The sequence below is a fragment of the Leuciscus leuciscus genome (genome assembly GCF_965113295.1).
Source record: "Leuciscus leuciscus genome assembly, chromosome: 13".
NCBI classification, from domain to species: domain Eukaryota; kingdom Metazoa; phylum Chordata; class Actinopteri; order Cypriniformes; family Leuciscidae; genus Leuciscus; species Leuciscus leuciscus.
This window is the reverse complement of record NC_138737.1, coordinates 12987203-13003493: the sequence shown is the minus strand read 5'-3', so window position 1 is coordinate 13003493 and position 16291 is coordinate 12987203. Positions and strand designations below refer to the sequence as shown.

General features: G+C 37.3%; 1 protein-coding gene across 5 annotated transcripts in view; it reads left to right on the top strand.

Annotated features, from left to right (window-relative positions):
* cep104 (centrosomal protein 104) overlaps positions 1-16291 on the top strand; it is a 28421-nt gene that overhangs the window by 4143 nt on the left and 7987 nt on the right. For all 5 annotated transcript variants that reach the window (XR_014211125.1, XM_082188345.1, XM_082188346.1 and 2 more), the window contains exons 6-13: positions 38-114; positions 209-389; positions 623-778; positions 1866-2078; positions 3513-3716; positions 4056-4223; positions 6451-6624; positions 14006-14182. Coding sequence is in view for 4 of the 5 variants with exons in the window: in XM_082188345.1 (XP_082044471.1) it covers positions 38-114; positions 209-389; positions 623-778; positions 1866-2078; positions 3513-3716; positions 4056-4223; positions 6451-6624; positions 14006-14182 (1350 nt within the window). In the remaining variant the exon portion in view is untranslated. The remainder of the gene's footprint in view (positions 1-37; positions 115-208; positions 390-622; positions 779-1865; positions 2079-3512; positions 3717-4055; positions 4224-6450; positions 6625-14005; positions 14183-16291) is intronic.

Sequence of the window (16291 nt, the reverse complement as noted above, 5' to 3'; positions counted from 1 at the left end):
ACTTTTTTCCCCCCTGTTTCTTGTTTTTTCCCCCCAGCTAAGCAGAGATCAGCTGATTGATCAATATCTAAACAACAGCCAATACAGCTCAGCCTTGGATGGCACATGTACCGGGTAAAAACTGAAGCTTCACGTTATATTGCATTACATTAAATTTGTGCATGCAGCCCTCTGTATTTCTCTTGGGTTTACTCTTGTTATCTTGCAGGCTCTCGAGTTATAAATGTGAATCTATCTCGCCCCTTGATGACTTGGCGTTTGACATGTATCAGGACCCTGAGGTGGCACACATCATTCGGCTGCTGGACCAGAAAAAACAGGACATGGTTCGGGAGGAAAGATTTGATCTGGCCAAAAAGTTTAAACAAGCTATTGCAGACCTGCAAAAGGTTATTAGAATTGCCTTTTTTGTCTGACATGTCTTGCACGTGTAGTTTAATAATGATATGTTACACAATGGAGATTTGAAATGCATTTCAGGAGAGCAGGGTATTGCATGCATTTAGCCACAAGTTAATTGTTGCCTGACAGTAATTACTGGGCAAATTAAAAGGGTTTTCTTCTAGTGTTTAACAACCTCTCTTTTCTTTCTTTTGTATTTTCTATCTCTTTTTCTGTTTAGGTGGGCGAACGTTTGGGCCGGTATGATGTGGAGAAACACAGTGCCATAGAACGAGAGGAATATGACATAGCCAAGCAGAAAAAGGAACAAATGGAGGCTTACAGGACTACAGTCTACCAGCATCTGGAGCTCCACAGCCTGCTGGACATCAGTCAAGTAAACATCCATCCATTCATCCATGCAATCACATTTACAGTACTATTCAAAAGTTTGGGGTCAGTAAGTTTTTAAGTAAGAAAATTAATACTTTAATTCAGCAAGGATGCACTACATTGATCAAAAGTATCAGTAAAGACATTTACCATGTTACAAAAAATACATATTTCAAATAAATTATTTTCTTTTGAACTTTAAATTCATCAAAGAATCATTAAAAACCCTTGAAAAATGTATCATGGTTTCAACAAAAATATTAAGCAGCATATCTTTTTTCAACATTGATAATAATAAGAAATATTTCATGAGCACCAGATTAGTATTTGGGATATGATTTCTGAAGAATCATGTGACAGTGAAGACTGTACTGCTGAAAATTCAGCTTTACATTATGGAATACATTAAAACAGAAACAGTTATTTTAAATTGTATTCATATTTCCCAATATTACTGTTTTGCTGTATATTTGATTAAATAAACACACATTCGGTGAGCATAAGAGACTACTTTCAAAAACAAATGTATGGCCCTAAACGTTTTGAATATATATTATATACTAACGTGTATATCCGTTTATCTATTTTCCATCTGTCCATCCATCCATCATTCTTCTCAGAATTCAATTAATGACTTCCATCCATCCATATTCCTCTGTGTCTCTCTTAATTTCTTTTTCTGCATTGAATACATGAATAATACAACTCTTGTGTTGTGAGGTCCCCAGCTCCAGTGAGATTAGTACTCTGATATGGCAGTTTCCCAGCTCAATAGTGATTGTGCTGGTTCTCCTGATATCAGGTGCTTGCTTCTTACTCGTCTGAGGCCAGGAGACATACTTATACAGCAGACAATGAATGACTTGGAAAGTCATAGAGCGTTTTGTTTGTGTGTGACTTCCGTTTCTGTATTCAGACAGACCTTTATCTGTTCTGTGTGATTGTTTTTTTTTGTTTTTTTTCAAACAATCAATGTCTGAAAGAGGCGTTTTAATTTTTCAGACGTATTTATCTTTTCTTTCTTTTGATAAGTAGCTTGAATATTGACCAAAATGTAAATAATTAAAATGTGATTTTTGTTGTTGTTTCAGATCCACAGAATTTCTGAACTTTCCAACTCTGAATTTCCCTCTCCACGTGCTGGGACGCAGAAACACACGCCTCATCCAGCGGACTCACCCACAAAGAGGAGACAGGGACAACGTGTGAAGGAGACAAATGAGCAGGACACTTCAAAACAAGCCAGCCCCAAACATTCAGTCGCCCCAACACCCCTCACTTCTCCTCACGCTTCCAAAATTGACGTAAGTCTTGATGTACAATGATAAAACAGCCATTCGAGAAAATTAAAGTCTCATCTGCTTGCTCTAATGCATTACTTAGGTGTCCACTTTCAGTTTTTTCCTCATTCATTAATATATCTTTCCACAATTACTAGTTTTATGGGTACTTTCTGCTATAATCCTTAGTCAGATTTATCTGCCTTAATGAAATGCTGCTTCTCTTTCTTTCCACCAGTATAGCTCATTTTCACCAGTGCCATAGTCCAGCTCCATCTTCCCTGACACAAGGCTCTTTGTAGATTTATTATCTGAGCATGTGTGTGGCTTAACATGCTTGTCAGGGATTTGCGTTTGCTAGAGAGTTTTACGTTTCAACATTTAATTAAAGGGGTTAAAGGTGAAGTGTTTAATTTCTGTGCTACTAGCGTAGAACTGTCCCTAACCATGCCAGAAGTCGAAATATCTGGGTGTGTTTACAAAAAGCTGCAAAAAAGATTTTAACCAAAAAATGACACTCATAAAACTACAATTGTCTTTGCAAACCTATTCATTCACATTGAATTAGCCTTCTCTTAATTTAAGCACTCTATTACATGTATAAACTACCATTGAAAAGTTTGGGGTGAGTACATACTGTATGTTTTTTTGTTTGTTTTTTTTTGTTTTTTTTGTTGATGTGGAATGTAAAAACAGGGGATGAACAGCCTTTTGTTAGTACACCTTTATCACTACATGACCTCAAAGCTGGACAGAGTCACTTTTGCTTTCATTTTTGTTTTCGTGCAGGTCATTCTGTGAATTAGCTTTGAAATAACTTGTAAGATGAGAACACAGTTTGTTTGTTGAAATTATGGGATTTACATTTACAATCATGACAGGTGTACAGGGATGACTGGTGCATCTGTTTTTCAAGTGTAATGTAAACCCTCAAGGTCTTCACAGTAAAGTATAATATTTATGCTTATCAGAGGAAAGAGCAAAACAAAACACCGGTTTGGATTTAGCCATTTTGAAGAGAAATGTCGGAGGATTTCTATATAATAGAAGAGGAGCTTCAGTTTGTAGCACAGCCCTATTTGTTTAAACCGTTTAAACTAAGCTTACGATACTCCTACATCATACATGCGCCACGGGTTACTTTTGTGGCGTAAGTCGACTTGCATAGTTTCAAATTTTTTCCAGCCATTCACCCCCATTATAAAGCTTGGAAGAGCCAGGACATTTTTTTAATATAACTTCGATTATATTTGTCTGAAAGAAGAATGTCATGTACACCTAGGATGACTTGAGTGTGAGTAAATCATGGGCTGATTTTCAGTTTTGGGTGAACTAACCCTTTAATAGCAAATAATGCTGGTAATGTTTTGTATATCTGAATTCATAAATGTTTTCTATGGGGACTTTAAGACCCCACTGTATATGAAACATAATGAGCATGTTCGTGTGTTTTCACAGATCAGCTCCCTTCCTTATGATGAGAGGCCTTTACCTGCTTTTAGGAAGAGGTTGAGTGATCAACCAGTCAGTGAGCTCGAGATGCCCCCTCTGACTGACACAAGCTCCCCACGTAGCCCTGAGTCCTCAGGACAACCAGAACCGCTCACAGAGAAAGCTCAGAGAGAGGCCAGTCTGCCCATCGAGATCTATGGAGACTGTCTGGTAAGACACACAACATTTACAGCTTCCAATTGGTTGATTTTATCCGTTTTTTTTTTTTTTTTTTTTACAAAACAGGGCTAAATTATTAATTCGCAAATTGTACTAATCAAATTCTCAATCTTAAATCAAATTGGTTTGGAATTGGTTATGGCAGGGAGAATTATCCCTTGAAGTATTTAACATCACACTGAGATGTCCATCTATTACTGTTTTTACAGTCTCACAGCACTGGGCAAACTCCATACGACAAAGGTCAAAGAGCCAGCTGGTGTTTTCCATTTGTGAACTGTTTCTGGAATGTGATCGTCATTTTTTTCTTTCGTTGTCTGTCTTTCTAAGGTGGCAGCGTCCTATTCAAAGACGTGGTCTTACAGGGAGGATGCTTTGCTGACAGTCTACAAGAAACTGATGGAGGTTCCGCCCGGTACCCCAAAAGCAGAACTACGGAGCATGATGAGAGCAGCTGTGTTCCTCTGCAAGAAAGCACTCACAGATAAAGTGTCATCTGTAAGAGAGCTCTCTCTCTTATCTTTAATTTACCCTTTTCTCTGATTTTATCGCCCTCTTATTTTGTTTCTCAGCCTCTCCTTCTCTCGTTCTTTCTCTCACCCTCTCTTTCTAATTTCTCTCATGTTCCCTTCTTTTCAGTCTCATTTCAGGCCAAAGACAGAACGGCACCATCAGCACGACTGATAGTCGTGACTGTTTAGCAGGTGTCGTGTTCTGTCTAGTATTGTGGATTATCTGTAGAAGTGATACAGGCAACAAATGTAGTATAAAGCCTGGCTTGTCTCTTCCAAGAGTAAACTGCGATAGAGCTGATTTTCTGCTAATGTTGGGTATGAGCGGGAGGAGATGATGGATCACTTGTAGAAGAATGAATGGGAGATTTGCTTAAATTGTAATGCTCAATTTGGCGGCTACAGGAATGGGATTTCCTTAGTTAAACAGGCTAATAAGAGTGCTTTTTTTCCCCATTGGAACTTGGACACTCGTTACTTGCACCTGCCTGTAAAATGTGTTTACTTTGAAAATTAATCTTGCAGTTTATATTTTTACGAACTCTAAATTCTAATAGTGATTTCTGTTAACTATGGCCAAAATGATCACTCAAAATCGCTAATGTATATATGAATTGGGCTGCATTTACACTGCAAGTCTTAATGCACAGATCCGATCTTTTGACCAGATCCGATTTTTTGGCCTGCCTGTTTACATTCACTTTAGACAGGACTGGTATCCGATATCTGTGTTTACATTACTTCCCGCCCAAAATGATTTTCAGCTATCATTTTACTATGCACATGGTAGACCCCGGTTTTGAATGGCTGTGCTATTAAAATTATTTATATAATTCACGTCGGGTGGTCATGATTATTTGCCAGCATGGACAAGATAACAGCTGTCATGACTCATGAATGTTTTGAGTGGCTCAAATCGGATGCAAAAAAAATCGGATCTCGTGCGGATTTTGTGTTTACCGGTGTGCAACAAATTCCGTTGTGTCAGATCAGATGTGAGTAAAAGATCGGATTTCTTTTGTGCCAATGTAAACGCAGCCCTTGGTGTGTAACTTTATTGGGAACTATAACACTAAATTGTTTAAATTGAATTTTAAAATTGACAATCTGACCCTTTCTGATACAAGTGAAGGGATTGATTAAAATGAAAGACATATAGACCGTATACTAAAGAAAATATCACTCATGTGTCTTCTTAGAAAAATAACTTTTTTACATCACTGGTAAATTCACTATTGGTAAATTCAAAATATTCTTTACATTAAGCAACCAAAATGAAAATATGAGGAACACAATGACGATATTATAATTGTTTTTAATAAATATGCATGGACAAAACAGTTAAATGCCATAGCCACAAAACCATAATTAAAAAAAAAAAAAAAAAAAAAAGTAAGTAATAAGCAATTGTTTTGCATCCAGTATATGAGGCTGTTTTAAAGATGTAGTTTTCCTGTTCATTTTTGTACTGACCTCAGGCTAAATGATCATTAAAGGGTTTTGAACAATTTGGCATGAATAAAGTGCATTGAGTTTAACATGTTGATGAGCCGATAGCTTTTTGAGCATGTGAAAGTTCACCCTCTAGGCCTTGGGCATTCTCAAAGCACATGCATGTTTGTGACATCTGTGTTTTACCTCCTGTCAGTCCTTGAATAAATCACTCAAAGTAAAAGTCGTGGCCTTTCAGGGTTTCATTCTAAACAGTTTTGAATGGTTGTACTGAGAGTCTGAACAATGTGCCCGTTTTTGGACACATTCCAGTGACCCTCTCCCCGTGGTTATTTAGTTAAACTAACATAGCACAGCATTTAACTGTGTGCTTTAGCTGACCTGTTGACGCTACCCTGCACCATGTGTTGTTGTAAAGGTCTCAGGCGGTTTCTTACACGGCTTCAATGTGTATTTACACCTTAACTGAAATTCTGAGGAAAAATGGTTCCAGATGGCTCTAAAATTAAACATTCAATGTTTCAAAATGTAATATTCAAGATTTTCTTTGGTTAGATGGTCATTTGTAATGGGTACACAGAGGTGCATACGTTTAGAATCTCTTAAACTCTGTCATGAGAAGTAAATGTTTTTAAAATAAATGGGAAACCTCATGAAATAAATTACATAATATAATATGAAATGTGACAATATTGAAAATAAGCCCTGCATGTGAATTTTAGTATGTAAAGTAACAACTGTCTGTTTGTGTCGCATTTTAGGTATTTCTTACATCTATGAATCTGCTTCGAATGATTCTGAGTGAGTTTATTCCCAACCATCAGCTGGGCAAATCTGAGATCAGTCACTGTGTGGAACAGATTTGGAATAATCTGCTCTTTAGGACCGGAGACTCAACCCTGAGACTCAGAACACTTGCTGTCACCTTCATACAGGTCAGTACAGACTTTTAAAATACTTTATCTGTATTCTGTAGTGAAGTGACTGCTGCAGCTATTCAGGTCATTGGGTGTTGAAAGGTAAATTCCACCGGAAAAAAATTCTACTTACTGAGAATCTTCATAGATGAGTAGGAGTGGATATGCCAGACACTGGTGGCCTTGTAAAATGAACTCACCTGTAAACTGGAGTTTTTTTTGTTGTGGTATTTGTGGTGCGGGAATGTAGATCTTGTCTTTTCCTGTAACCCTGCTGTAAGATTTCCTCATTTCAATCTACCATTTTTATCTGAGACAATCTTATAAACAAGTCTGGCCACAAATTGTCTCAAAAACTCTTAAAGAGAGTTTTATGGCTTTCCATCCAAGTTTATTAGCTTTACGGTCTTCCTCATTCTATAGTACAAAAGTTGACAGTGTGAAGGATTTTTTAATGAATCATATCTAACATTTATTTTTCTTGCAGGATTAACAATTATATGCTTTTGAAACCTAAATGTTTCCAAACACTTTGGTCAAAGTCAGTCAGTGTGTGTCTGAATCATCTCCAAATATAACAGAGAAACGAAACTAGGCAGATATCTGGATTTATAAACTCATGATTTTGAGTTTTCAAGAAGTCCAGTTTGCTTCTGCCTAGTAACAGAAGGGTTTGCTGGATTATACATATGAGGAGCCAATCATATAGGGAAATGATGCTATGAATCATGTCACCTTTGCCATGCTCCTATTCTATAAAAACTGTTGTATTCTTTTTGCTGGTGGGATTCTCTCTGAAATTGGTCTGAGATCCTCCAGCCGTGATTAAAGGATATTGAAAGGCATTGTCTGGAGTCTGTCTAGCAAATGCTGCGCAGAAGGTTATAGGACACGAGAGATCTTATTCCCGAGTACTAGTGTAAAAAGGGACGGGACTTCCGACTCGAAGCCAGTTCAGTTGTAGACTGAGTATAAATATTATCTACGATTCTATAGATCTATTATCTATGCTTGGGTGTTGTCTAGAGACGCCCCAGATAAACTTAAGTCAAGTGCGTGGGGGAATTTCTACCACAACAGGTTTAGCTGCGCATTTAAAATTGTATTTGTGTAAAATAGAACACAAATATTGAAATATTGCATTGAGTGGCATGTCTGAAATTTTCATCCAAAAAATGCTCTCTAGGATGGGAAAAAGACACAAAAAGTTGTAAATTATGGTTCCCTGTCATCATTATGTTTTTAATGTTTTTTAAAAGATTTTCGATTTTGTCCGCCTGGGAACATGTTGTATTTGTTGCCGGGGAAAAAAGTATTTGTCTTTTTAAAAATGTGATGCAAATGCTTTAGTCAATTTTTTTTGTCCTTTATGCAGTCAATTACACAATTTGTCATGCATACTTGGACACATAGACACTTGATTATGCAAAATCTCTATTATAACTGTTCATGTAAAGGTAATTAGCATATTATTATTTAGCTACTTACAGATAAACAGATACAATTGTACACAGATGGATATGACAAGCTGGCGCTGCAGAATGTTTTCCAGGTAGATCGACTTGTTTTTCAGGTATAGATCATGTGAGGCAATCCTGAACTACTTTATCTTGTCACAGTCATCATGTTCTGTCTGATAAGGATGGGGATATTTAGTTTTCTTATGAAACTGAAGATGTTTTATCTCTTTGTTGTTCATTAAAATAAAATCAGCAATCCATGTAGCATTAAAATAAAACAGTGTTTATGTGACAAAATATTTATTGTTTGGAAATTACTTTTCATAAAGAGGATTGTTGGTTTCTTCTGATTTGGCCAAGCATGATTATTTCTTGTTTTGTGTTCTCATGACCACAATTAATTCTCTCTCTCTCTCTAAAAAAAAAAGACAAAAAAGACACGTCACATCATGTAATTGTCATCTTTCGAAAATCATGCTGTAACCTAAACCATGTAAAAGTACTGGCCCCTCAAGTTGTCTGGCAATGAAAGGAACCATGTGTTTAGAGTCTTGTTCAAGTTTTGGAATGTTCCATCACTGACACTGATTTGTGTTGGTTGTTGATGAACAGGTTTCTGTCAGCATTGTGTGGGAAAACTTCATTGTACTTCTGCATAATATAAATAAAGACATTTGGGACTTATGCTTCTTGGATGGTGGAAACAGTATGTCAAAGGCCACACCTTCTAGTGAATCATTTAAAACTCTGATACCAGTGCTTCAGAATATTATAAATCATACAATCCAACATTGTCAAATCATATTCACTCATTATTGATTAAAGTTCTTAAAATGTCCTTAACATTCTTAAAATGTCAATCATGACCATCTTCTATAAATGACACGTTATGATTGCAGTCTCTCTTGGCAACATATATATATATATATATATATATATATATTACATACACTGCTAAGTGCTATATATTATATACACTGCTTATCTTTGTAACATAGTCAAGCACACCCACATGAAATGCTTGGAATGTCACATCAGATACGCTGAAAATAACATTTTCCAAGACATTAACTGATATATATATATATATATATATATATATATATATATACATATACAGTGTGTATATACAGTATATATATACATATATATATTGTATGTATATATATATATATTGTGTGTATGTATGTATGTATATATATATATATATACAATAAATCAATACATATCAGTTAATGTCTTGGAAAATGTTATTTTCAGCGTATCTGATGTGACATTCCAAGCATTCCATGTGGGTGTGCTTGACTATGTTACAAAGTTTAGCAGTGTAACATTATACAAATTAGAGGTCGACCGATATGGTTTTTTTCAGGCCGATGCCGATGCCGATCTTTTGAAATCCGGGTCGGCCGATGGCCGATAAATGCTGCCGATTTATTTTGGCCGATATTTGGCCGATTATGCGCTTGTTTTTAACCTCTATTTGAAAGATAAAATGTAACACAAATAATTACTTAAGATAGACAAAATTTCTCAACAAAAACATTTATTGAACACTTTACCAACCTGCACTTGTACAAAAGACAAAAAGACCTTGAGATATGTTTGGTAATTGTACCTGAATGAATTGAAAATTAATTTGCTACATTTCAGATTAATATATTTGTTTTCCTTAACATTTTAATTAACAGTAACTTAAACACTTTGCAGTTTGAATGATGTCCTGATAAACAAAATGACGGAGTATGTTTCTATGTTTCCACTGTTCGATCGCGCCCGCGCCTCACACACACGCGCGCGCACACACAAATATAAGTAAACACTTTGCGACTTTAACCCTTATGTGCTGTTGGGGATGTTTTCATCCACTATGGGGTATTTTTGAGTCTAAATTTGGCCATAACTTTTTCTGTGTTTCAGCAAATGGAATGATTTTTGGTGACAAATCTTATTTTGACACATATTTTGGGAAAATGCTGTGAAATTTTTCAAAAACTCAACAGTACACTGTGGGCAAATTTACTACCCTTTCGTTATGTTCGTGGCTGAAAACAGCCACTACTTTAAACTGCTGTAAAAATGTATCAGATAAATATTTTTTTCTAATTTTTTTGCATGAATCTATTAATCAATCTCAGTCCTGCTCAAAAATACTAAATGTTTAAAAAAAATTCAGGATTTTAACTCTTTAATTGCCAAATTCGTAAATGATGTCACTGATTTGGGAAAAAAAAACACATAAAATGACTCATTTTCAATATAAAATGTGATTGTGGACTGGATTTTTTTTTACCTTTTATCACAGTCTTGGACATGTCAAAGATTAGAAACAACATTGGTTTTGATGCATTGTTAGTTTTTGTGCAGCATCAGATTTTAACTTTTTCTCCCTCATTTACTGTTCGTGGCTGTTTTTGCCCCATTGACTTCCATTATAACCACATTTTTTGATTGCAAAGCCATGACACCATATAATCATGCATTTTTGATTGTTGGTGGTTTTTCCCTGTTGGGAAGAGGTAAAATTTGTAATTTTTACTGTTGATAACCAGGTGGAACCATTAACCCTTTAGATAGGCCTGTGCAAAAAAAAGCTTAGTTTCTGGCTTTTACATGGAGTTATATGGAGTTTATAAGGAGTATAATAGCATAATGAAGTGTGTGTGTGTGTGTGTGTGTGTGTGTGTGTGTGTGTGTGTGTGTGTGTGTGTGTGTGAACTCACCTTGATGCATCTGAGAAAATCAAAATATACACCTCAGCTCTCAGATCTACATGGAGTAAACAAAAATAAAGTAAGTGTATTTATGCATCTGCTCCCTTTTGATGGTGAGAAATGCAGACTAAACAAAAACAAAGCAAGTGGATTTAAACGCGTGCATGCAAGCCTGCTGGTCATTTGATGGTGAGAAGAGCAGCCAGCAACATGAGAAAGGGCTTGACTTGTAGTGAAGTTTTAGAGATGATTATGCAGCCTGACCCTTCCAGCGAGCTGCAGGATGTATCGTCATCTCCCTCTGACACCACAGACTCAGGAGAGTCAGATCCTGATTTGGATGTGGCACCCTCATCATCCTCTCTAGCTTCCACTGAAGGCGAGGAGGATTCGGAGGATCCTGAAACGGCGAAGTGTGGTTTTCCACCAACGCGGAGACAACTCCCTTTCTTCAGCCTGCCAGAGGCGTGACTCCAGGGCCGACGCGCTATGCCTTCGCAAGGGTCCAGAACATGGATTCCGTGTTCAATCTGTTTTTTACGGAGGAGATGATTGACCTCATTGTCAGCATGACTTGCGTCAACACATACATGTTTGTACAGTCATACAAACATGTATGACTATGCCTTGTGATGGCATAGCGCGTCGGCCCTGGAGTCACGCCTCTGGCAGGCTGAAGAAAGGGAGTTGTCTCCGCGTTGGTGGAAAACCACACTTCGCCGTTTCTCCCAATCCAGCCAGATCCAGGATCCTCCGAATCCTCCTCGCCTTCAGTGGAAGCTAGAGAGGATGATGAGGGTGCCACATCCAAATCAGGATCTGACTCTCCTGAGTCTGTGGTGTCAGAGGGAGAAGACGATACATCCTGCAGCTCGCTGGAAGGGTCAGGCTGCATAATCATCTCTAAAACTTCACTACAAGTCAAGCCCTTTCTCATGTTGCTTGCTGCTCTTCTCACCATCAAATGACCAGCAGGCTTGCATGTACGCGTTTAAATCCACTTGCTTTGTTTTTGTTTAGTCTGCATTTCTCACCATCAAAAGGGAGCAGATGCATAAATACACTTACTTTGTTTTTGTTTACTCCATGTAGATCTGAGAGCTGAGGTGCATATTTTGATTTTCTCAGATGCATCAAGGTGAGTTCACACACACACACGCACACACACACACACACACACACACACACACACACACACACACACACACACACACACACACACACACACACACTTACTTTTTCATGCTATTATACTCCTTATAAACTCCATATAACTCCATGTAAAAGCCAGAAACTAAGCTTTTTTTTTGCACAGGCCTATCTAAAGGGTTAATGGTTCCACCTGGTTATCAACAGTAAAAATTACAAATTTTACCTCTTCCCAACAGGGAAAACCTAAAAGGTAAAAAAAAATCCAGTCCACAATCACATTTTATATTGAAAATGAGTCATTTTGTGTGTTTTTTTCCCCAAATCAGTGACATCATTTACGAATTTGGCAATTAAAGAGTTAAAATCCTGATTTTTTTTTTAAACATTTAGTATTTTTGAGCAGGACTGGGGTTGATTAATAGATTTATGCAAAAAAAATTGAAAAAAATATTTATCTGATACATTTTTACAGCAGTTTAAAGTAGTGGCTGTTTTCAGCCACGAACATAACGAAAGGTTGTAAATTTGAACAATGCACAAGGGTTAAACACACGCGACATTTCGATCGCGCCCCGCGCCCCCCCCTCTCTCTCTCTCTCTCTCTCTCTCTCTCTCTCTCTCTCTCTCTCCTCTCTCTCTCTCTCTCTCTCTCTCTCTCTCTCTCTCTCTCTCTCTCTCTCTCTCTCTCTCTCTCTCTCTCTCTCTCTCTCTCTCTCTCTCTCTCTCACACACACACACACACACACACACACACACACACACACACACACACACACACACACACACACACACACACACAACATATCCCAGCATTGCAATCTTTACATTGCAGCCTGAGCTAAGGCGGGGCTACAGATTAGGTGTCCCTAAAGAACCCGCGTATCTAACAGTAGTTCCGCATTACTTTGCACACAAGTTTTATTTATTTTTATAGCGTGTATTCTCCGTGGAAATTTATACACCGAACCGTGAAGCCTGTACCGATTCGGTTCAATATGAATACATGTACCGTTCCACCCCTAGTCTACAGTGAAATACAGTCACACTTTACACTGTTTGGCCAGCATTTTAACCGTGTTTAATCCAGCTACTTGCTAACGGAATGCTAAAGTTAGCTGCGGACTAGCGTCACGTGCAGCGAAGCGATGTTTCTGTTATTCTAACGTCCGTTTTCAGAGCATCCAAGAGAAGCACAGACATAACAGTAGCACCGAAATGAAGCACAGAAATCCGCGTTGATATTCGGTCCGGTCGTTAAGGCACCAGTGCCGTATTAGCACCGGGTCTGTCTGTATACCCAACCCTAGCAACGACGACGCTAGCAAAGCAAAGCCAGTCCTTCACTAGCCTATAGTTGGTTTCTTTTTTTTTATGACTTATTTCTCTGCATTGAGTGACAACCCTCTCAAATATAAGACACACAAACAGAACAAATAAAAGTCTCAGATTCACTGTCTGTAAATTCTTGCTTACTTACTGTAACATGATAGCAACCCTTCTGCTGTGATAATGCAATCTCAACTACGCTATCAATTTCAAAGTAGCCGAACGTCATGTCGCCTATTCATGTTTTTTCTCTAAGTTGGCAGTAACATATCAAAAGTTTTTAATTAAATATAAAGGAGTTTTCTCCAAGGAACTTAGCTCCTTCCTTAGGCACTGGATGAGTCTGGAAAATGACTCTAGGCGCAGCGTGCGTCGAACACGTGTTCCACAACAACAACACTAGGCTGTCCACAGATGCGCCCGCCTAATAATCGGCTTGATACACTTGGATATTGGCCGATGCCGATTATGTAAAAAATGCAAAAAATCGGCCGATTAATCGGCCGACCGATGAATCAGTCGACCTCTAATACAAATGAAATAAATCTGAAATAATTAAGTAATGTGATCACCAATGGGAGTAAAGACAATGGAGTTCTATATATATTATTTATTTATTTTTAACACTAAGCAGACTGGCTTTGGTTGAAATACCTTTTTGATGATTTATAAATGTTTAAGAAAGAGTTTGTGTTCTGTAACTTCGATGTTGTTGTGTTTAAAACTGGCTTTTGGGTGTGTTTGCAGGAAATGGCTTCATTTAAAGAGGTGAGAGCTCTGCAGATGGTTCCTTTGGAGCTTGTCAAGCCCATGCAGAGCAGTGTACCCGTTAGACTGGCGCTGAGCAGACTGGAACTGTTGGAGAAGCTTCTAGAACAGCTGGGCACCAAGAACTCTGGCTTCACCCTCGACAACGTCATGCGGGTACTGGCCTAAATTCCCCTTTTACTGAGGAAATTATCTCACTGGGTGTCAACCCAATGGCCCTCTGCTCAGTCAAGCTGTGTGCTTAAGTTTTAAAGCTTAAAAAAATCTTCTTTAAAGTAGTAGCTTAAAAACTGCAAATGGCTGGTTAGATTTATCGGCCACATGATACATGAACGACTATGTGCTTGTCTGAGACCACACACACCCACTGGCTTTAGGTGCCAGCTGTGGTAGTGAATGTTTGTAGTCGGATGCATGTACAAACCTTATCTGTGATTTAGCCTCTAAGAGCACACAGATATTTGATATTTCATTTCTTTTGGCCAAAATATCACAAATGTACCTTTCTGTTGGGATTTAAAGGTTAATTTCATTCTCACAGCTATCATTAAGATTCTTGAGGGTTTCATTAGACTGAAACAAAGTGGCCTTTGTATGGCAGAGTGGGTGTATTCTACCCTATGTAATGTCTGTTACGCAGAAGGGCTGTTCTGACAGCCAGTTGCATATCCATGGCATAGTTTATGAGATTCATCCAAGCACTTTCTCATTCTCTCTCTGTCCCAGCATTTAGATTTGCAAAGGTGTTTAGCTGTTAAATTTTGTACTTCCTTATTTCCTTCAGGGTCTCAGTTATAGAGAGAGTATTCTCTTTTTTGTGCTGTCAAAAGTATATTTGCAATGCAAACTTGTGACACTACTGCAACAGAGACTGTGAAATTTCACAAGGACCTGCAGTGTGCACTGTGAGGTTTCTGTCTGTGTTCCAGTTGGGCTTTGTTGTATTAAAACAACGGCTACTGATTCTGTGTTAGCTTGGAGATGTGCCTTGGTGGCCTAAAGTCTCATTTTCCTCCACATGGTAAAGTTAGGAGGGTAAGGGTCATGTCATATCATATAATTTATCAGCAAAAGTTAAATATATATATCATATATATTATCGTATATATTATGATATCGTTTTTAGTGTTGTTGTTTTTTAAAAGCCAAAATAGTGTCAAATTTTAATATTGGCCATTTATTGTTACCTGCCATAACATGACAATAATTATCAGCTTATTTATATCGGCCAGAGTTTTAATATTGTTGCATCCCTATAAAATAATTTATGGACTGGGTTTAACCTAAAAAACAGAATTCTCATAATTTATTCGTCTTCATGTTGTTTCAAACCTGTATGACTTTCTTTTTTTATATATATAAAAGCTGTTCTATAACTTCAAAAGACTTGGAATATAACACATTAGTTGTATAGACCACTTATTAATTAAAAAAAATACTTTTTTGGAGCTGGACAGATGCTGGTCACTGTGCATGCTTTTGTTGTATTGAAAAAAAGCAGCTTATATTTTCTATAGACAAGTCATACAGGTTTGGAACAACCTAAAGAGGAGTAAAAGATGACTTTTTTTTGTAAACCATTTCATACTATTTCAAAAACCGCCAATGAATCAGCTCCCAAATGTCTTTTAAATATTTATTGGATCTGTCTGTTAGTTTGGCCCTTTTCATTGGTGATCTCCCACAAAATGGGTTGCTGTAGGTTACAGGCAGGGATGGCTGCTAAATGCCTTCTGCCTTCTGGTTTCCTGGGAGATGAGATGGGCTTCAGGGCACAGCAGAGAGGCGATTGAGTTTCCTTTAATTAAAATGAGAGATCCAGAGCCTGGGAGCACATGAATGGGATCTGTGTATGGAAAAGGGGAGAGAGAAAAGTGAGAGACAAATATTTTTGATATAATAACTAGAGTTCATATACAGCCTTTGCTTCACACATTGTAAAACATATATAGGGAATATTGTATATATTTAGTTTTTTTTTTAGAATGTAAAAATTGGTTGATTTGTTCTGCTTGTCATGCACTACTATTCAAAAGTTTGGGGTAGGTAAGATTTTTAAAAAGTCTTTATGCTGTCCAAAGCTACATTTATTTAATAAAAAATACAGTAAAAACAGTAACATTAGAAACATTACAATTTAAAATAACCGTTTTCTGTTTTTATGTATTTAAAATGTAATTTATTCCTGTGATGGCAATGATGAATTTTTGATAATCCTTCAGAAATCAATTCTAATATGCTGATTTGGTGCTTAAGAATTATATA